General features: G+C 40.5%; 1 protein-coding gene across 1 annotated transcript; it reads right to left on the reverse strand.

The window, feature by feature from the left end:
* Positions 1 to 5,642: 5,642 nt before the first annotated feature.
* On the reverse strand, positions 5,643 to 19,394 carry CD83 (CD83 molecule; the record flags this gene model as incomplete). Its single annotated transcript, XM_083360180.1, has 5 exons — positions 5,643 to 5,705; positions 8,775 to 8,881; positions 8,979 to 9,192; positions 19,063 to 19,193; positions 19,352 to 19,394. The coding sequence occupies 5 exons, from the start codon at positions 19,392 to 19,394 to the stop codon at positions 5,643 to 5,645; spliced, it is 558 nt and encodes a 185-aa protein (XP_083216306.1).
* Between the last annotated feature and the right edge of the window lie 4,052 nt (positions 19,395 to 23,446).

Consider the following 23,446-nt stretch of genomic DNA (forward strand, 5'->3'; position numbering starts at 1 on the left):
GGTCTCCTACGGCACACGGCGTTGACAACCTCGTAGGGCCACATCCAGTTCGACTGTGACCCGCAGCCACTCCTGGAGCCTGGAAGGGATTCCCCGGACGATACAAGCCCGTAGGAGGTAATCATCCAGACCGGCCCGGAACTGGTGAACCAGCATCCTCTCTGGCCAGGAACTGAGCCTGCCGGCCACTTCACGAAAGTCCTGCACATAGACTGTAGCTGGACGGCCATTCTGCCGCAGGCCAACGATCTCAGCCCCCGCTCGATGCGTGCGCATCACATCCGCAAATCGCGTACGCAGAGCTTCGAGGAGAAGGCCAACGTCCCCCAATTCACGGTCACGGTCACCGTAGAGGTTCGCCACCCAAGCCGCTACTTCCCCTTGTAATGCCGTAGTGACAGCCATCACCATCCCCCACTGGGATGTATATAAAGGACCATACTGGTCCAAATGGCGGATGGCTTGTCCGAGGAACAGGGCCAAATGATCAGGGTTGCCGTCAAAGGTTATGGGCAGCGGTGGTGGGCCCCAAACTGCAGGCCCTCCCCAAGGACCTGCCAGGCCTCCCAGTCTCTGTGCAACCCCTGGTTGTTGCCACCCCAGCACTCCTGCGGGCACAGCACCCCCCGGTCTTGTTCCCCCAGGTCCTGGGGGCCCCAAGTCAGGCCCCGCCAACGCTGACTTACTGTCAACTCCTCGTCTTCGCCGGATCAACAAGCACACGGGAAAAACCACGACGAAGTACGGATGACTGGAAAGAGTACCTTTAATAGCAGGATCTCTAAACATGAATAAAGTCAGCGTTGGGAACCACTTGTCCCAACGCTCCTTTTAAATGTCTTTACTAATTGGGTAATAGTCCCACCCAACAGCCCCACCCGTCAGCCCCACCTTCCTCTACGCAGACCAGCATCTGCGTAAAACTCCACCCCTCCATCCTGTCGCCCCACGCCCCGCTTCCGCCTCTGGCGCCAAAGTCCATACAGCGCATAAGAAGGTGTAAGTACAATATCTCCCCCCCTCACCCCCTGGAATCCCTAACGTGCTCCCCTCCACCAACCCGGTGTCTTGGCTCACACCCGTTTCAAGCCGCCGCACAGCTGTTACGGCTGGCGCGGCTTCCCCATGCGTGACGAGGCCCGCTGCCGGCCGCCGATCAGCCGTGCGAACAGGCGCAGCCTTGGTGTTGACGCCCGGGGTCCTTGTTAGCCGCCGATCAGCTGGTCGAGCCGGCCGCCGATCAGCCGTGTGAGCAGGCGCGGCCCGGGTGTTGACGGCCGGGGTCCTCGCTAGCCGCCGAGCAGCTGGTTGAGCCGGCCGCCGATCAGCTGTGAGAGCAGGGGCGGCTCTGGCGATGTCGGCCGAGGTTCCTGGTAGCCGCCAAGCAGCTGATCGAAATGTTGCAGCCGGAGCTTTCCTCGGCTGCGGATCAGCTGTTAAGAGCCGAGCAGCTGTCAGGCGCGGCTTTGGCTGTGGCTGCGGGCTGCGGGCGGCGACCGGAACTCCCTCCCGGCGAGCATGTCGAGCCCAAGGGGCTCGACACAGAGGCAATTATTCTTCACATCTGCTTCAAGATGTTGCAGTCTCAAGGTTGCCACATACATACACAATGAACACCTGGGATGACTTGTCAACCGTTCAAGGTAGGCCATGTCAAGAAATGTATTCCTCAAGAATGAGCAAGTATGCTTTATTAATATAGGACAGGGTTCTCAACCTTGACAACTTGAACATGTTTGGACTTCAGCTCCCAGAATTCCCCTTCCAACCATGGTGGCTAGAGAATTCTGGGAGTTAAAATCCACAGATGTTCAAGTTGCCACGGTTAAGAAATACTGATATAGGCTACAGTAACCAAACCTTGAAAGCTTGATTGTGCTTTTCCTACCTTCTTCTTATATCCCAAGGAATTAAGTAGAACCATCTAAGTTTCTTTTTAATGTTTCTTTTTTTCACAGGCTTACTTTTGCCAAGGTTATCTTTGCAGCTCTCTATGCCGACATCTACATTTTGACTCAGAAATATAAAATTGCTTTTTCATATTGACTCTTTTTATTGTACAGCCTTTCAAATTACACAAAATAGCAAACATTGTAAAAAAAACAAACCAATTACAAGTAGCACCCAATATATATCCAGTGTAGTCAAATCTCTGCCTTTCAATTGATTTACTCCTCTCTTAATCTACCATCCTGGTCTTCCCATCTTTCTACTTATTCATTGCTCAATTAGTTCAGGAGTTTTTCAAATTGCAATCTTCATATCCTGAATTCTCCCCACAGGTATGCAAAAGGACAGAAAATTGCCTATTACTCTTGAATCACAGTAAAAACTAAACAGAGGGCTAAGGTGTACCTTGGGCACATACCTATGGTCTAACACCAGAAGAATCACTGTTCAGTTTACTTATAAAGCAGATTTAAATCCTACTGTTTGCCACATGCTGACTTCAATTCATTAAAAATGAGATTTGCATAATAATCTTCAGTATTTTCATTGCTACTTGTAGATTATTGCAGAAGTGACTGCTAATCACAGTAATATAGAGTAATATACAAGCTGATTGTCTAATATTTGCTACTGTGTTATTCAGAACTCTGAATTTGGATGTAAAAATTGGAATTGTATACATACTGTAATTTGGAGAAAGAAGAAATATGTGTAAACATGTAGACTCTTTCAGTTATAATGTTCCCTAACATTATTTTCCTTACATACTGATGAGAAAAAATCAATTTTAATCCCCGCAAAATAAAATAATTTTAAGAAGGTTACTAGCTATCAGTAGCATTTGGGAAAGATGATTATTGTATCATGTTTTGTTCTATTTAAAGTGAGCAAAAGAACACTTGCCTGTTTTTAACATTATGTTCTTAAGGATAAGAGAGAACAGCACAAACCACGATTTTATTAAATTAATTTTTAGTAATGAACCAAGGAGAAATACAACTGATATAGCTTATATTCAAACAATTATTAGCAATAGTTTCACCAGGGACAAATGACAAATAAGCATCCAGTCTTCAGCATTCTTCCACAAGAATAAGCTCCAATGAATATAGGGAGATTTATTTTTGAATATGATACATAGAATTGCAATGTTGTTTTCATTTGGAAATTCCGTGTTTATGCATCTGACAATAAAACCACACTTTCCACCTTCTGCTATTTATTTTGCCTTTTTCACTTTTGTCAGGCAACAAGCCATGCTAAAGGCTCTCCTGGTTGATGAATGATGCCATCAAATCAACACCCTGGGAAAGCTGTATTACACTATGGCAAGGTTTGCCACATAATTCTTTGCATTTCCACTCAAAGCTACTTCCTTCTGCTTCCATGAGAGAATATTGTCAAGTAAGACGGAGTCAGTCTTCCCCAAACAGATGCCCTACACTGAGAGGTTAGATTACAGCTCTGCTCTGCAACCTTGACCCTAATGAGATTTAGGATCAAGATCACGTGACGTGTTAATACCACTTTATAATGTTTTGGTTAAACCACACTTGGAATACTGCATCCAGTTTTGGCCACCACAATGTAAAAAAGATGTTGAGACACTAGAAAGAGTGCAGAGAAAAGCAACAAAGGTGATGAGGGGACTGGAGGCTAAAACATATAAAGAATGGTTGCTGGTACTGGGTATGTCTAGTTTAACGAAAAGAAGGATTAGGGGTGACAGGATAGCAGTGTTCCAATATCTCAGGGGTTGCCACAAAGAAGAGGGAGTCAAGCTATTCTGCAAAGCGCCTGAAAGCAGGACAAGAAACAATGGATGGAAACTAGTCAAGGAGAGAAGCAACCTAGAACTAAGGAGAAACTTCCTGACAGTTAGAACAATTAACCAGTGGAACAACCTGCCTCCAGAGGTGGTGAATGCTCCAACACTGGAAGTTTTTAAGAAGAGACTGGACAGCCATTTGTCTGAAATGGTATAGGGTTTCCTGCCTAAGCAGGGGGTTGGACTAGAAGACCTCCAAAGTCCCTTCCAACTCTGTTTTTTAAAAAAAAAAATATGTGAAAGGATAGGAAAGTTAGAGTTAAATTAAGCAACAGTCTATTCATTGGCTATGTTTAAAATTGGAAGGGGGAAAGGATTATTTAAGGCTCTTTCACACACAGGTAATAAATTCATGTTTGAAATATGAAATCCATTTGTTCTGATTTTGATACCGAAGCTGCAGCCATGGAGAAGGTACTTAAATTAGCAATAGAAAAATGATGCTCAAGAAGTTCATGCATTCGTGTCTCTTTTTTCAATGAATATAAATTCTGTTGCAGGTATTTAATCCTCTTGTCTTCAGAGAAGGTCCTTATGAGAAATCTTTTTTCTGAACACCACAATTTCAGTAGGTAACAGGTTGATTTGGCAGACCCCCCAAATAAATAGTGTGCCATAGCATACATATGTATCAAACACCACAGGAAAGGTTTTTCCTGTTCTCCAGCTCATGAAAGAAACATTTCAGACTATCTATATATTGAGGTTCTTGTTATATTTGGTTATGGAAACTGATGGTTCAATCAATTATTTATTTGCTAAGTTAAAGCACCATATAACATAGCATATTTTTTGTAAATTAAAAAGAAAAACAGAACACAAGATGACACACTTAGCAACACTATGAAAGTTATGTGTATTCATCTTGTAGGAAGTAAAATACAATAGTCCTCACTTAACAGTAATTGGGATTGGCCATTCCTTCATTAACCATTTCAGCACAGTTGGAAGTGCATTATCACATGAACATGGCAAGCTACAACAGCAGTTCTGGCAATTCCAGCTGCTATCATTAAGTAAATCCCACATGGTCATTAGGCAAGATGTCACATCATCACTATTTGGAACTCCTGCTGGCTTTCCCAATGCTTTGCTTGTTCAAAGCCAGCAATCAAGTGAACACAGGATGCTGCAACCATTGTAAGTGCAAGCTGATTGCCATGTGCAATCATTTGACCATGGAAATCCTCCAGTGGCCACAAGTACGAGGACCTGTGGTAGGTCTCCATGCTCAATGCCATCATAACTTTGAACGGTTGCTGAACAAGTGGTCATTGAATGAGGAATACCTGTAATGTTATCTGAATTTTTTTCTTACCTCTACTAAGTAGATGTTACAATACAGAGGGCATTGCCAGAAATGATTTCAAATCCATACAGGGAATTGAGATTTCAGTCATTGGGTAATTTCTGAGCTTGAGTTTTTTTCGTGCTGTGATAGTTCTTGTTTGCCTTACTATCATAATTGGAGGGATCCAGAACCTGACACAATTAAAAGCCACCAATCATGTACACAAATTTAAAATGTCAATGATTGGTGGGGAGGGACATTTGGATTTTTGTACAGATCTGAAACTACATCTGATAATCCTGATGAGTCACAAAATACTCATCAGTCGTGAAATGTGAGGCCTTGTAGTTCCAACCTAAAGAGTACCAGACTAAGGCAATTATGCACTTCATATCCTTCATCTACAGTATTGTGACAATAGCTATTTGATGAGATAGTACTATTGATGAGCTTCTTGTAGCACCACCAAATCAGCAGGAAAGAGCCCTGATAGCACCATCAAATTAACTGATAAGATTGTCTTTACCAATGTTGTTCAATATTGGGTAATAGAAACCATTCTTTCAACTGGTACTATAAAGGTAGAGATTGCTTTTCAGATCTATGATGATCAGATCTTCTCTCTCTTAAGCATGTCTGAAAAAAGAAAATATGTGAAACAAACTGTCCAAAGCTCATGAAACATAAATTTAAATAAATTTAGAAGCAAGTCATAAGTTATTAGCATTTATAACTTAATCCCTTAACTTATATTAAACCCTTAATCTCTAAAGGTAAAATTGTATTGTTTAAAAAATATTTGCCCATTCCAAAACAAAGATGCAAAAATGTTAAACTTGAGTTCAAATATCTCAGTTAGTGACTAATTTAGAAGCTTCCCATTCCCTAATTTCATTGGAAAAAATATATATTACAAGGGAAAAGAAGGAAGAAAGGTGAAGGAGGTTTTGACTTGTAGTGTAGGAGATGGCCAGCCTCAGCCTGAGGGAAGAGTCAAGCACGTCATCAGTCTGGAGTCTCTTTGCACTCACAAGAAATCAAAGTCCAGCCCACCTTGAATTCCATTGATTGATATCAATTTCATATTTAATTTGCTTTGACCATGTGTAGTTCAGATTCCTGTAGAGGTCTTAAGCTTTCAACAAACCTTTATATTCAGTTGAACTGCCTGAATTTCCTGATTTTCCCAGCCCTTGACAGTCAGGCTTCATTATTTGGAAGTTCTCTAAGCTAATAATCTTCACTACATGTAGGCTTACTGTATGTCACAAGTTAATAGTTCGAGTTGTGTCATCTATGGCCTGATTATACCATGTTATTCTTAAAGAGTAATCTGAAAACCCAAAAAAACACCCCTCCGTGGGTTTCCTCTTCTTCTCTCATGTTGTTTTTTTTATTTTATAAGCCTATATACAATCCTGTCTATTTATCTGACAGGCATCTCATAAAGGGGACTTATCATAAAGGTGAATATGTTGGTCCAGGATTAGATGTCACTATCCTCATTTCTGAAACAATATTGATATCTTATTGGGTCCAATCATTGTTGTAGACCATGTCTATTAAATTTAACAAATGGTCTGCAGGCAATGTAAATAATAAATGAATAAAAGTCTTAAATGTCCTTTTTTGAAATGTAAGCAGTTGGAAATCTACCTAATGTAAGTTAATTTTGTGCAGGAAAGGGTTTATTAACAGAAGAAATCTACCCTACATTTTTTTTTCTTGAACTAGTCATTTCTAGCATAAGTCTCAGCTTTCTTCAATTTAGAAATCCCATTACATTTCTACCTCGAATAAAGTTTAGGTGTTTTTAAAAAAAAACTGGAGAAACAAATAATTCCCATAGAAATAATCTCAATTATTTTCAGGCAAGAGAGCAAAAAAAAATATTTTTCTGTTCTGTTTTCCTGTGTTTCAATTAAGCAATTTCCTTCACCATTTATCAAACCAAGTCTTATATTGAATGGCACAAATTAAAACTAAAGATTGATGATACCAAAATGCAGACATGTAACTGCTTCTTACTAGACCAAAGAGAGGCAGATTTTAGCTAAGATAAATTATCTCCTCGGCAGATAATGTTTGATTTATGCCAACGAACATGATAATGAAGCAAAGGCAAAAATTACACACGACAGCCAGTTTGGTATAGAAGCCTCAGTCTAGAAACTGGGAGACTGGGAGCTCTAGTTCTGCCTTAGGCAATGAGAGTCAACTGGGTGACTTTGGGCCAATCACTTTGTCTCAGGCCTAGCAAGAAAGAAATGGCAACCCCTTGCTGAAGAAAATTGATTAGGAACCCATAAAGGCTTTCCATGTGTGTGTTTGTGTGTGTGTGTTTACTCCATGACCAGAATAGCTTTGTTATTGGCAATTTTCACTAGGCAGAAACTGTTCCCCTAACTCAGGGGTAAGCAACCTTGGCTCTTTTATGACTCGTGGACTTCAACTCCCAGAATTCCTGAGCCAGCGTGGCTGTCTCAGGATTTCTGGGAGTTGAAGTCCACAAGTCATTAAAGAGCCAAGGTTGCCTACCCCTGCCCTAACTCAATGTATTTTATAGCCCAAAGTATTGTGCCCTGTGTACAGTAGTGGCCAAAATTGTGGAAAACTTTTGGGGAAAGTGTATTTTTGAAGTTTGATGGCTAATAACACCACTGTTTTGGGGGGGGAGTAGTACCATAAAATTATATATCAATGGAAAGATAATTTAATCAAGAATGTAATGCAACATAATTTGTTCAATTATCTGTACTGTATTCTATGAAAAGTTATAGCCAAATAACCAGAAAAAGGAAGCACAACTTGCTTACTGTAGGTTGATATTAGGTAGCTTTCCTTCATCTGATTGTAGCCAATGAGCATGAGTGTTTAGAGAGCCAATCAGGTGTCATCTTGTTTTGGCAATGAGCCAATCAGATCACAGTAGGATTCAGTTATGGGTGTCATGTACTGAAGCTGAGAGGAGGACATTTGTCAGTGTGTTATGTGATCGCTATCAAGTTGGTTGGGTTTTTTTTTCCCTTTCATTTAGTGAGCTTGTAAAATGTACCGTAATAAAATTAAAGTAATGGTGTAAAGAGTTGACTGGTTGCCCAGAAAGTGATGTAAACTAGTATTGTTAAAGAACAAGGCTACAGTTATAAAGAAATTAGAAGAAAAATTGGTAGAAACTTAACCAAAGGTGGCATTTCTACTGTACACTTTTCCCAAATAGTTTCCACAATTTTGGCCACTACTGTAACTTTCAGTGTTATTGACACTGTTAATACATCAGGAACCTCAGCTGCACTTCACTACTTATGCAGGCAGTCTGTTTCCTTGGAGGTATTTTTCACCCTTCTGTGATTAGCTTGACCATTTCAGCTCCATATAAAACTGATCGTTATCTGCAATCATGTCTCTCTCCCCCCCCCCTTGCCCTGCACAGAAGCTTAACATCTTGGTCAATGAACTTCCAATGTCCTGTGTTTGTGTATGTCTTCCTTACAACCAATATTTCTTCACTGAACAACATAATCAGGCTCCACAATCATGCTAGAAACTTCCTTCAGAAATTAATCCTCTAAATCCTGAAGGACTGGGAGTGAAGCGAGGTAATCAACAGGAGAAAGTGAACGTGCCAATATATCTGCATTTTCTTGTTATGCAGGAATGCCAGTAAATAGAATCCTATAGTAGAATGAAGTGGAAAACACTTACACAAGTAAGGATGATAAGTAACAAATAGAAGCTCCCAATACAGCTCAACAAGACAAGTTCTGTTGTGTACTTTTTGAGTTTCAGATTTTGCAATTCCTCAGGACAGCCTGCAAGGCAAAACAATAATCTTTGCATTAAAGTCCTTTGAAAGTTCCAACTGCAAGAAAAGAAAAAGAGAGAGATTGGCAAACAAGTATACCATACCTATTACTCTGAGTGTAACTGTACTTTGGTTGTATTTTCTGACTGGTGCCAGTAAGATACATTTATAAGTTCCACTACTGAAGTGTGTAGCATGTTTAATCTTCAGAAAATGCCAGGTGCTGTTAGAAATCTCTAAGGAGTCGTTAAATCCTCTTGAATATGCATGTTCTTTATTATATTCCACATCCTTCAGTCCTTTGTTGTTTTCATCAATCTATAAAATAATGACAAATTAACATAGAGAGTTTTGATTGCAACTATGTGAAAGTATTTCTACGCCAGTGCTAAACCATTACAGCAGCCTTCCCACTCTGCTGCCCTTCCTAGGTGTTTGGACTGCAACACCCAGAATTCCAGCAAGCATCCAGAAGGCTCCAGACTTTAATTTAAATTTAAACATTAATTTAAACATCATATTACAGGGTTTAGTTGTGCTACAGTTTGAAGATTTGCCTTTAAAATCTCATCTATCTTAAACTTCAGCACCATCGGTCACCTATATTAATTCTCAATTAACATTAAAAATTTCTGGTTTGTACCTCTAATTATACCAATACCACTTCTTCACATCCTCAGAAAGAGTACCAAGCTGACTTTTCCGTGCCACCAGCCTGAGCATCTGAAGTACCAGGGCCAGATGAAAGAAAGTAATGGGTAGATTTCAATGCTTTTGCTGTCTTCCTCCTTCTGAATGTTATTAGCCTGTGGGAAAACACCTACCCAGTGCTTTTTTTGTAAAAGAAAAAGGTGCCGGAACTCACACAGGTCATACAACCTGCCTTGCCTACCCTACAAGGTTCCATCCAAAAAAGGTGCCGGAACTCCGTTCTGAGCATTCTATGAGAAAAAAAGCCCTGCACCTACCTATCATAGCCATGCTGCAGAAATGGGATAGGTCTGACTGCAACTTTATGCTCTTTCCTATACCTCTCTTCCTATATCCTATTCTGTCATAACCCAAGTAGAATAAAGTTTTAAAAAAAACAACAGATAAAAGTCACAAAGGGAGCTGAGAATACAACCACATATGTCCTATACTTTGATTCCGTTAATCAAGGATGGATCTATATCAGTGGTCCCCAACCTTTTTGGCACCAGGGACCAGTTTCGTGGAAGTCGGTTTCGTTTCGCTTGCTCGCTCGCCACTCTCTTCCAGCTGTAGGCCCATTTCCTAACAGGCCATGGAGAGGTGCCATAGGGTGGAGACCCCTGATCTATATAACACAGCTTTCCTCTCATCTAAATTTCAATATATCAGTCAATCAAACTACAGCCCATAGCCAGAGCTGTTTTATTTCAGATTTTCTTGATGTGATGTGGGGTTCTTCTTTATGAATGGCCTTTGTCCCTTAGCCAGTGAATGTGGCTCATGGCCATTTTGGTTTGTGCTGCTAAAACGTCATGATACAAGGACAGGAGCAACACAGCAAGATTTGTAGAGGAAAGCCATCATAGGAAGATTGTTTTAGACAGACAGGTTTCTTTAAAGAAATCCTGGTGTGTCACTTCCCCTAGCACTTGTTGCTTTAGTGATAGCTATGGGTCTCTATACTGCAACCTGAGAATCAGATTCCTGTATAATTCTTCATGGTCTGACAGGCAACTCACTGCACAGAGATCCTGGTCTCCCAGGTTTATCTGCTATATTGTTTTAGAAAGGCCCTTTATAAAGCAAAATACAGCATTCAACAGATTGCTACAGCAGTTCTTAGAATTCAGGGGTTGTGTCAATGGCTAAATCTGCCACCTTAAAGTTCACCCAGGGTAGAATGAAAGCTTTTCCTGCAGTGAAGGAAATTCACCAATTACTGGACCTTCACTTGCCATTATTAAAGTTTCAGAAGGATATCACGCACTGATTAGAGACCAGCTCCATAGACAGAGCAACTTATATTTCTATATTGTGCTATCTCAAGCAGTTGGAAAATAGCATGTCAAAAGCAAAAAAATATTGCCAAAACAATTTTTTACCATGGATCAATCAATGCAAGAGGGGAAAGGTTCAAAGTGTTGCAAAAGCAAACCATAGTTTTGCTGTAATTTCAGCTGGAAATAAAAGATTCAACTTCCAACTCTGCTGACATTGTAGAATCAGACAGACCCCAGAGCTGCTTTCAAGTCACCACAGAATCCTGGGGTGGAACTGTTTATTGCTGCTAATGCAGCTTTAAATTGATGTTATTGCTGATTATGAGAATGAGCAGTGAGCAAGAATGAGGGGCACCTGCCTGAAATGCTTTGTGCCTGTGGTGTTGTTTCATCTAAGTCTGGCTCCAATTTGATCAATTTTTAATACATTTTATACTATCCATTTGGATAGTCCTGGTGAAAGAATGGGGTGGCTCAGATGAAGCAGGGGCAAAAAAGCCATATTAGAATTAGACAAGTAAACTTTAAGATAGGAAGCCTATTGTAATGATTAAATAATCTGCTTTGGTAATCTGCTAAATCCACTGTATACAGGAAACAAGTTATACAGGTAACATATGCAAACTGGTACTACTGTACCATCGTAAAAAAATGACCGACCAAAAAAAAGTGACATAAGGCAAGTGTCCCTTACAGCAAAAATTCTTCAAAAATATAAATGCAATACACTTATTTTTTCCTTTTAGGATAAATTCTTTCAGAGCTATTTAATAACATTTGCCTGTGGGGACATCTAGTGGTCATATCTTGGTTTGACAGGATGATTCATTTTTGCCTAGATTTTTTACAAGGAAAAGCTGTTGTTGTTTTTTTTATATGCTGAAATTGTTCATTAGAAACTGTATTATATCCACTCTTTCTGTATTATAACTTTTAGGTGCTGGGGTTTTTTTCTTCTTCTCTGAGATATGTTGTATGTGTGTGTGTGTATATGTGTGTGTATGTAAAAGAATAGTATACTAAAAAATCACAGAGTATAAAATGGCTTTTTAAAAGAAAAAGTGTTTTTTGTATTTTTGTTATCCTTTAGGATTTATGAGGAGTCTTATAAAATGGTTAAAGTTTTTCTCTGATAAATTTCTGTGAGGTCCCTAGGGAGAAAAAGAACCTAAACTGTTTGTATATAAACCATATTAATATTTAATAATTATAATCAAGAAAAATAATTAGTTTTAACAAATTACAAAATTTTACATCCCACTATAGCTAAAGTATTGACAGCCAAACATTCTGCCATGAAAAATTGCCGCTATTAAATGTATATTTATTATCAGTCCTAATATTGTTCAATATCCAGTTCAATAAGTTGCACAGAACCATCACTTGTCTATGTCATCAATCAATTTTTCAGAAGCCAGCTAGACAGAATGCAAACAAATTATTTCTCCTGCTGATCCAGAGTGCCTCATTTCAATATTCCCATCCTGATACTTTATTTTTTCAGTCACTTAATCTGAAATAAGAAACCATTTGGGCATAATGTCTAGGAAGACAATCCTACGCTCCATGAATATCCTCCTACACTCAGCAGGATCTTCAGCCAACACAACACACATGCATACTTTAAACCCAAGAATACACTAAGGCAGAAGTTGTCCACTCCAAGGATAAAACACCCTGACATAAACTAAGCAATCTGATATATGCAGCACAATGCAGTGAGCCATGTGGAGATGTGCACATTGAGGAAACAAAACAACCACTTCATAAACTCATGGCACAACATAGGAGAACAAATCCATCAGGACAAGATTCAGCAGTCCATCTGCATTTAAAAGACAAAGGCCACTCTTTCGAAGACACCAAAATCCACATTTTAGACAAAGAGGAACCGCTGTCGAAATTGAACAGCCCTCTCTCAACATAGGAGGGGGGATATGACATCATCTATCTCAGGGGTCTTCAAAATCGGCCCTTTTATGACTCATGGACTTCAACTCCCAGAATTCCTCAGCCAGCATGCCTGGCTGAGAAATTCTGGGAGTTGAAGTCCATGAGTCATAAAAGGGCCGAGTTTGAAGACCTCTGATCTATCTTCACTCCACAACACACTCCTTTCAGCAGTTCCAAGAAGGCTCCACACCCATTTGCACTACTCAGGTGACCCTAACAACACAGATAAACCTCCAGGTGACCTCAGTGGACTCTCTAAAACAGGGGTGTCAAACTGCTTGCCTGCGGTCCGGACACGTCATCAGGAAACCGCACCCACCCCATTGCCGGCAATGGGAAAAAAGCTCCGATACATTGTGTGACGTCACGTGACGTTGCGAGTTTGACATGTCTGCATGTCTGACATGCAAATGACCAGCTGTTTGCAAGGAATGTGAATCTTTCCATTCCCGACCATCCAGTCAGAGCTGAAGAAGCCTTTTGGATGAGAAGCAAAACGTTTTCAAAAGAAAAACAAGGAACTCCAGTTGCCTTTCGAAAAAGCATCTTTGGGACAACCATGACCTGGATGACTGAGAATCTCCATAGTCGTACACTCCGTGAAGTTCATGGAGATGCCCTCACTCTCCTACTGATTTGCTGTAACCACCTGCTTATGAGGTCATTATGAGATGAATTCACTAACCTGAACTTTACACTACTGGCTGCTGTTTACAGAGGTGGGAAAACAGCCATTTCACTGACTTTGGGGTAAGTTCCATTCCATGGCTGAGATAATATACATCACCTTTTACACCTTTGCAGGCTTGGGTGGGAGGGGTGGAGGGGAGAAGGAGAAGGAGAGGGAAAACATTCCAGATTATCAAATTTAAGCAAGTTTTTAGAATATACATCTCCCAATATTATCTGTTTTGGAGAGCTTAACTAATTTATTCTGACTCTCTTCTGGTTATTTGAATCACAGGAAAGTTCACGTGTTTCTTTGAATTGCAGATCTGCAGATGTTTTTTCCATTAGTAGGGACTCTTGTCTTACTCATCTCCCAGTCATTACTTTCTCTTCTCCTTCTCCTCTCCATCCCTCCCACACAATCCCTGCAAAGGATTCAATATTTGGTTCCTGGAATTTGTCTCTTCCTATATATTTAGAACTTAACTCACCCTGCCATTGATCCAATCTCCACAAAAACATGGAACCATGATACAGCTATTGGAAAAGCACCCAGGGACTAAACCGCTGCCGTATTAGCGTTCCACCAAGGAGCTAACGTAATTGGAAAGCTTTTAGAAGATTGTGATGCTTTTGTTTACATTTTTCACAACTGAGCTTCTCTCACATAACTTTCGTTTCTACACTGTAGCATTTCTTTGCAAACCATCAGATAAATGCATACAAATAAATGGACTCAGATTTAAGCAGACTGAGTGGTGGAAACTGACTAGGTGAGTTCATGTTTGTTTATCGGATGGGATTTGTGTACCACCTAACACCAAACCCACTTTAGGCAGGTTTTCGAATTTACATATGAACCACAATGCAAACTAAATATAGTAAATCCACATCTAATTATTGTGGAGCAAACAGGAGGTTGCAAATATGTGTTGCCTTGAATTATAAAGGTGGGCTCTACAGTACATCTAATAAATAACAAGTATAATAAGCTGTGTTAGTCATATGATTACAGCCTAACTGGTTGGGTTGGCAATATATAGGGATCGGTTACAAACAGTGAGGGTCAGCTCTGCTTTGTCCACCCCCCTGAAGCTTTGCACTGGCACGCCACAGGGCTGTGTGCTTAGCCCCTACCTGTACTCTTTATATACTTATGATTGTGTATCATCTGACCCATCCACTGTGATAATCAAGTTCGCAGATGATACAACTGTGGTGGGTCTTATTACAGGTGGGGATGAGACAGCATATAGGACGGAGGTACAAAAACTATCCATATGGTGTAGTAACTTGCACCTAAACATCGGCAAGACGAAAGAGATGGTGTTAGACTTCCGGAGAAAAAAGGAGGAACCTGCCCCACTTTACATCAGAGAGAACTGTGTAGAGAGATTTTCCTCCTTTAAATTTCTGGGAGTCTACCTCTGTGAAGATCTGACCTGGAAAGTTAACACAACTCAGGTGGCTAGAAAGGCCCAACAGAGGCTTCACTTTCTTAGGGTCTTGCGGAAGAACAGGGTAGAACAACAGCTAATGACCCTCTTTTACCGGTCTACTATAGAGAGCGTCCTCTCGTATGGTATTGTGGTTTGGTATGCTGGTCTGACAGCCGCGGACAGGAAAGTATTACAGAGGGTAGTGAGCACAGCACAAGACATTGTGGGCTGTTCCCTGACACCACTGGATGACATCGCCAGGGCTCGTTGCCTTGGAAGAGTGAGGAAGATTCTCAGGGATGACTCACACCCTGGACGGTATCTCTTTACTCTCCTACCATCCAGTAGGAGATATAGGAATATAGCCAGCCGTACCAACAGGCTGAAAAATAGCTTTTATCCATGGGCTGTTAGGCTTTTAAATGGGACATAATCTTATGCAGTAACAACTACAGTATCTGATGACGCCAGACTGTATCTGTTATCTTTTATGCTGTAATAAATGCAATTATCTTTTAAGTATTCCCCAGATATTCATTGTTTATAATTATTATTCGCCTGTTGTGTTTAAAAACACCAGTGTTTTTTTTAAAAAAACCTGTCAAGAAAATTCTTTGCAGTCAAACAAATTGAATTTGTTGTGGTTGTTGAAATCTCCTTTAGCAAACCAAATAATCCCAAAGCATAAACCTTGACAATTTTTCCATATGAAAAAGTTGGATTTAACTGCTCATTTTGCAGAACCATTGCATTAAATTAATCATATATTCAATCTGGCATCAATTGTTTCATGGTATTTTAAAGTTCTCATCCCATTTCCCCAATTACAGCAAATTATAGTAGGTGTTCATCTGTTGACCATGACAGAGTGGAGACCAGTATGTAGACATCTCTTTTCTCTCTGTGTCTTGGTCTTTAGTGTTACAACCATCAGCTTTCCCCAGTCTGGTATTCATGCTAGCTTGATAATTATGGAAATTGGTCTAAGACATCTGAAATGCCCCAGTATGTTGGTCATATTTATTTTCACTGTTGTTACTTCAGCAGATGATTAGTTCATTGCACCTAAAATAATGTTTTCAAATTAAGTTGGGATATGATTCACAGTAGATGGGAAAGTGGCATCTTCTTGTCTCTTTTCAGACCCTAGATACACCCTCAGTCAGTCACAAATTCTTTGAACCTGACCCACAATCACCCTTCCTAGAGACATTGAAATACTGCTGAAACACAACACTGCTACCTATATGGCTCAGTGCGTGCATTTCTTTGGGACTACCTTTCCTAAGGAGTCCTACTAACCAGTTGGGAAGCTTGGTGAGAGTCCTCACCTATCAGATTAAATGGGAGAAGTGATCCCTCAGGCTCACTTTTTGCAGCAGCCCTTGTTTTGGAATTGCTCCCCGTGAGGCAAGAACGACCTCATGACTTTCCAGAAACAGTTGAAAATATGGTTCTCCCAGAATGTCTTCGCGATTAATAAGAATTAGCAGCATCACACTCGGTACATTTCAGCTTGACAGAGTTTGTGCAGCATATCTCCTGAGCCAACAAGGAGAATGCACAGAAGAAGTGGTACTGAGAGTAGTCAGGTTTTGCACAGCAACCACACTGATACACTGAGGTGTGTAAAAAAAAAAGGGAAAAAAAACTTTACTTTTAGGAGTAGCACAAGTCAAGAATAAACAGTCCAGGTCATACACGGGTACAGAGAAGATATCAACAGTTCGAGAGTTATCCAATACAAAGTCGTCTTACCAGTTCCAATGTCAAAAACACAGTTCTTCGGGTTTAGCAAACAGTAGCAAAACCACAATCAACAATAATCAGCAAACAACGTAACAAAGTAACTAACACACACAGAGAGAAGCTATGTATCTAGCTCCCTCTTATGGCCGTTGAAAGAACACAGCATTGGCCAATCATTACACATTTAAAGGGATACAATACATTACAAATCATTATATAATATAATAAATAATAATAAACCTTTATTGTCAAAGTACAACATGTGTACATTGAGATTAGCTGAGCCTCCCCCCGTGCTCTCGCCCCCCAACACACAGTGACAACAAACCCCCCATCCCACCACACCATGTGAACCAACTACACCACACACCGGCCTCCCAAGTCAATTCTGCATAAGATTATGTCCCATTTAAAAGCCTAACAGCCCATGGATAAAAGCTATTTTTCAGCCTGTTGGTACGGCTGGCTATATTCCTATATCTCCTACTGGATGTTAGTTGTTAGTTGATAACATGGTTACCCTTTTGAAAATTAGCCTGGATCACTGTGACCCTATTATATGTTAAGGTAAGTTGATGTGTATTTAACACAACATCTTTCATAGGTATAACTACCTGTACATATACAGTATACATCTTATTATTTCTGAAAGAAAAATTGCAGCATTTTCATTCGTTTGGATTTTGTATCCTTTGTTATTTGTTTAGATGAATTCCAACTTTTTTTTAAAGTCAGTTTTAGGATGAGCCTTTAACATATGATTTCTAGTTAATGGGTTATTGTTGTTTTAGATAGGAAAGCAACTTTTTAACAATGTATCACCCAACAAGCTGGAAAATCTTGTTTTTGTTACAGTGTGATCATTAATTTGACACAAAGAGCAAGTACACCCTGCAGAGTCACATTATTCTGGTAATTCTTAAGCAGCAAAGTCAAAGGTTAATTGTTGGTATTTACTACACGGTTCAGAATTATCCCGTACTTGTGACTTAACCTGAGAGCTGTTTGAACTTTACAGTGCAAAATGTCATACAATTTGTTGGAATTATTATTTAATAGTCCCCCTAGAGGGCTTAATACACTGCTTATTGATTAGACTCTTAATAGTTTTTTTTAAGTGATTAATTCTATACTATTTGCTTCCTTGCCTGACTGCATTCTATCATTTTTGCAGCTCAGTGCTGCCTGCTCTTAAAACAATTTCACTGATTTAAAAAAAAATAATGCAAGAGAGAGAGAGAGAGAGAGAAGAGTAATGTGGAGTATTATTCCAGCTGTTATGAACCGATATAGAGAAAAAAGAGGCAAATGCATTCCATGCCCTGCATGTCAGGATCTCACAGCATAATTTTGTTTTCATCTCCAAAAGCTCTAGTCATCAACCCGCAGACCCCCAGGTGTGGGGAATTACGGCCTGCAAACTGTATTAGTAGAATACAGGCAGTCCTCAACTTATGACCACAGTTGAGCCCAAAATTTCTCTTGCTAAGTGAGACAGTTGTTAAGTGAATTTTGTCCCACTTTACAACCTTTCTTGCCACAAAATTGTTAAGTGAATCACTGCAGTTGTTAAGTTAGTAACACGGTTGTTAAGTGAATCTGGCTTCCCCATGGACTTTGCTCGTCAGAAGGTCACAAAAGGTGACCACGTGACCCCAGGACACTGCAACCCTCGTAAATATGAGTCAGTGGCCAAGCATCTCAATTTTGATCCCATGACCGTGGGGATGCTGCAACAACGGTCATAAGTCACATTTTTCAATGTAACTTTGATCACTAAATGAACTGCTGTAAGTAGAGGGCTATCTGTATTAGACGTTGTTCTTCCTAATATGCATGCATGCCCACTCATCAGAGTATTATTTAACCCAGACATGTCAAACACAAGGCCCGGGGGCCAGATCCGGCCCACAAAGTGGTTTCATGTGGCCCGCGAAGCCATCCTGGAAACAGTGAGGGAACGGCCCCCACTGCCTTGGCCCTGGCCCAGAGACCCTCCTTCTGCCAGAGACCCTCAGATCTGTCCCAATCCTGCCCAGGCCCCCATAGGCACCCTTGATGCGAAGGATGTAGAGCTGGCCACGCCCACCCAGTAGGCCATATGCACTCTAGCCACGCCCACCCAGTAGGCCACGCCCACCCTGACCATACCCACCCGGCTCCCTGAGGGCAACCACAATGCTGATGCGGCCCTCAATGAAATTGAGTTTGACACCCCTGATTTAACCATTTTCAGATAAACACTCATGTAGCTAATAATGCAATACATGCACAGAAGCAATTGCAGCCATCCATATGATTATGGCAACATATTTTTCAGTATGGCATCATAGATCCATTTAGGCACAAAACAGAATCTGCACAGGTGTGGGAAATGACAAGGAAGTGACTTGCAGGATTTTTACCTTATACCAGGAGATTGTTCCTGTTGTGAGCTGCAGATCCTGGGAAACCTTGCAAGGGAGAAAAGCATCTTCATTACATGTTGCCTCAACTTCTTGTGGGACATCAGCTACTGCATGAAGCCCACACCAGACTGAAAAACAAAACATACCAGAAAAAAAGACACTAAAAATGAACAGCTTTAGAATGATTTTCCAAAGGAAAGATATTTTTTAAAAAAAAATAAAGAAAGATCCTGAAGATGTATGAAGTGGCAGAGAGCAATAAAACATTGAAAAGCAAACTATTTACTTTGAGTTAGGAAGACAAGCTGATAGCAGCGCATTGATGCCATGAATGCTCAACAGAAGGGGCGATCTTGGTTCTTTTCAGATGAAGGCCATGAGAAGTGAAAGAGATGCTGTCTAGCAGCCTTTAAAGATCACAGGAAACAAATTATTGGGGATTTCCCCTCCTCCCCAACCCCAAATTAGGGAAGTTTTAAAGGCCACAGGCTGCAGGCAGAAAGTCCCACAGGGTAGCCTTCGTCTTCTTTTTAATAATTTAAAAAAACCTATCATCAGCAGTATTATATATCACAAGGCCCATAAGCCTATTTTGGAAAAATATTCCACATTTTCCCCCAAATAACCCCTTGAAAAGTCCATTAACTCAGTAACTCACCCAACCCTTCATTTGGAACGTTTGACAATATTTTTATTTGAAGTTATTCTAGAGAAGGGTTTTTTTTCCAGCTCTCATGTTTCTTTCCCCGCAGTTCCATGCAAAATTACTTTCATGGTTGAAATATTATTAAGCAGCAAAAAAAACCCCAAGAATATCTCATTCTATTATGGTAATTCCCTTTTCCCCTGAATTTGCAGAGTTGTAGATTCAAAAGGGAGAAAATACAGGAGGGGTATGGTGGACTCTTATTTAGCTCCTATCAGCAACTATTGAAAATAGCATGCAGCTGCCCTCCAAATATTTAAATTTAGCAATAAACATTGTAAGGAAAAGGCCTCCATTCAAAAATAGGAAACAGAGACTATGCAAAATGAGCATCCATATATTCTGTGGAATGAAATGTATCCATTCGTTTGTAAGCTTATGTCAGGCACAAGCAACGAGATCCATATGTAAAAGGTTCAAGTTGACTACTTTATTGCTTCCTAGCTATAGTACAAGAATCTCCCAGACTACTCACCTTTCCTTGGGAACAAATAGATAATGTTCCATGGAACTTAGGGGATGCCAGTCCTAAGTCTCTTGCAACTGTGTAATGACTCAAGGCTAATTCCCTGCTTGATCACTCCTCCTTGTCTGGCTGATAGTTTTCCAAGTTTAAAACAAACTTTTTTTTACATATTCAATCTTTCTGCTCCAAAAGACATTGTAAAGTTGATGATACTCTCTCAGTTGCCATGCTATTCAGTTTTAATGTTGTTCTTTATTTTCGTTCCCCTCTTTCCCTTTTGTGTAAAGCAGTGGTTCTCAACCTGTGGTCCACAGACCTCTGGGGGGGGGCTGCGATGTTGTCACATGGGGGTCCATGAAGAAATGTTGTGATTTCAATCTTGAGTCATGTCTTGGGAGTCCGGGGCCATGATCCTGGGCCATAAAAGGTATTTAAAAGGGGTCCATGGTGAAGAAAAGGTTAAGAACCACTGTTGTAGAAGACAAGGGAGGGTTTTATTTTGTTTTGTTTTGCTACTTCAGGACATGCAGCAACTGAGGATGGAGCAGTGATTTTTGCTCCTTGTTCCCAGGATTTCAAGTCAGCAGAAGAAATGGCAATCAGGAGTCAGGGCTCCCTTTCAGAATACTTCTTAGAGTTTGCAGAGTAAAACAGCTTGTTGAAGGCCTAGCTATAAGTTAGGAAATGCATGCAAAAGAAAATGGGTTCCTAGAATTATAGAATCATATGGTTTGAAGGAACCTTGGAGGTCTTCTAGATCTTATACCATCATGGACAAAATGGTTATCCAATCTTTTCTTGAAAACCTCCAACGATGAGCACCTCACAACTTTGAAGGGCAACCTGTTCCACTGCTTAACAGTTCTCACTGTTAGGAACATTTCTCCTTAGTTCCAGGTTAGATCTCCCTCTGAGGAGCTTCCATCGATTGCTTCTTGTCCTACTCTCAAGTGTTATAATGGTCACCCTCTTTACTATGGCAGCCCTTCAAGTGTTAGAAGACTGGTATCATGTCTCCCCTGAGTCTTCTCTTCTTTAAGTTAAACATACCTAGTTCCTTTAACTGTTCTTCATAGGATTTAGCCTCCAGACACTCATCATCTTGGTTGCTCTTCTCTACACTCTTGTAATTGTGGTGACCAGAACTGGGTGGAGTCTTCCAAATGTGGACTCACCAGTGCGGAATAGAGCAATACTATCACTTCCCTTGATCTTGATACTATCCCTCTCTTGATGCAGCCCAGGATTACCTTGACTCTTTGGGAAGCTACAGCACAGTTCTGACTCATACTTAAGCAATGGCCCATCTAGATCCCTATCACAGTCATTACTGTTTATCCAAGTACTGCCCACTGTGTACCTGTGCATCTGACATTTTCTGCCTAAGTGCAAGACCTTATTTTCCTTGCCACTGAACTGCATCTTATTGGTAATTTTTTCCCCTGTAGGGGAAAAAAATCAAATTATAAGTTTCCAGACAGTGACATAATGTAGGGGAGTCATTAATTTAAGGTGACTGAGATGACAAATTGTGAAAGAAGAAGCAGAGAGACTGTGGCTTAAAAAAAAAGAGTACAAAGTGAGAAATTGGCATTTGTTTTTTTTTTTAAAGAGGAAATGAAAAATATAAACTTTCATCAGTTATCAAAACTGGAGTTTTGGTATTTTCAAAATTGGACATAATGAACTAACAATTTTTATGTAAACTATAAATAGGAGAGCAGGTTTCTTTGGAATTTTAATGGCACTTCTCATACCTATCATAAATCTATTGACAACCATGTTGAGAGCAAAACGAGAGAAGCAAAAGTCTCTCTGTTTCAGTTAACATTTAAAGTTAGCCAGGAATCTTTAAATTGTGCTGAACACAAACATTATTTTAATAAAATGTTCTTTCTATTTCCTTAAACCAGCCCTAGGTGGCAACAATACATCATATCCAATTGCCCTAATATGATCTAAGTGCCTTTGAAAAGCTGGGATTGTCAAGAACAATTCATGTAAACATATTTGTGATTCGGGGCACTGGGACCAACTGAAATTCTAGAAGCTTCTATTCGTTTTCAGTAGAGTCGCTTGATAAATAGTGAAAAGAGATTCATATTTTACATCCCTGTACAATTCCTGTACGTTTATCATATAAGAGGGTTAAGTCACTCCTCTAAGAGTCTGCATTTCTCAGAGAAGGGGATGGGTATCTGTGAAGTATTGTTGTTGTTGTTGTTAGTCGCAAAGTCGTGTCCGACCCATCGCAACCCCATGGACAATGTTCCTCCAGGCCTTCCTGTCCTCTACCATCTTCTGGAGTCCATTTAAGCTCACGCCTATTGCTTCAGTGACTCCATCCAGCCACCTCATTCTCTGTCGTCCCCTCAACCTTTCCCAGCATTAGGCTCTTCTCCAGTGAGTCCTTCCTTCTCATTAGGTGGCCAAAGTATTTGAGTTTCAACTTCAGGATCTGGCCTTCTAAAGAGCAGTCAGGGTTGATCTCCTCTAGGACTGACCGGTTTGATCGCCTTGCAGTCCAAGGGACTCGCAGGAGTCTTCTCCAGCACCACAGTTCAAAGGCCTCAATTCTTTGGCGCTCAGCCTTTCTTATGGTCCAACTTTCACTGCCATACATTGCAACTGGGAAGACCATAGCCTTGACTATACGCACTTTTGTTGGCAGGGCGATGTCTCTGCTTTTTAGTGTGCTGTCTAGATTTGCCATGGCTTTCCTCCCCAGGAGCAAGTGTCTTTTAATTTCTTGGCTGCAGTCCCTGTCTGCAGTGATCTTGGAGCCCAGGAAAATAAAATCTGTCACTACCTCCATTTCTTCCCCATCTATTTGCCAGGAATTGAGAGGGCTGGATGCCATGATCTTGGTTTTCTTAATGTGAAGTATACCTAAGCTCATAAGCTTCAAGGGTACCTAGTCGAGGGACCTGTGTCCTTGGTAGGTTCTTTTGATGGTTATTTATTTATTTATTTCACCCCAATCAATATAAGCAAAGACAGAAAACATAACAGAAAAAATATAGTATTTTTATTACATCAATTGATTGACTGATAGACTGATTATTTAATTGTTGATTGATTGATTATGTGCCATCAGCACCCACAAAAATAGATTTTCTCCATGACAACTAGTCCCCGACTTAGCTCTTCTGGTCTTCCAACAGTGTACAGGTAATTCTCAACTTACAACAGTTCATTTAGTGACTGTC

The sequence above is a fragment of the Vipera ursinii genome (assembly GCF_947247035.1).
Source record: "Vipera ursinii genome assembly, chromosome: 3".
In the NCBI taxonomy this organism is placed as follows: Eukaryota; Metazoa; Chordata; class Lepidosauria; order Squamata; family Viperidae; genus Vipera; species Vipera ursinii.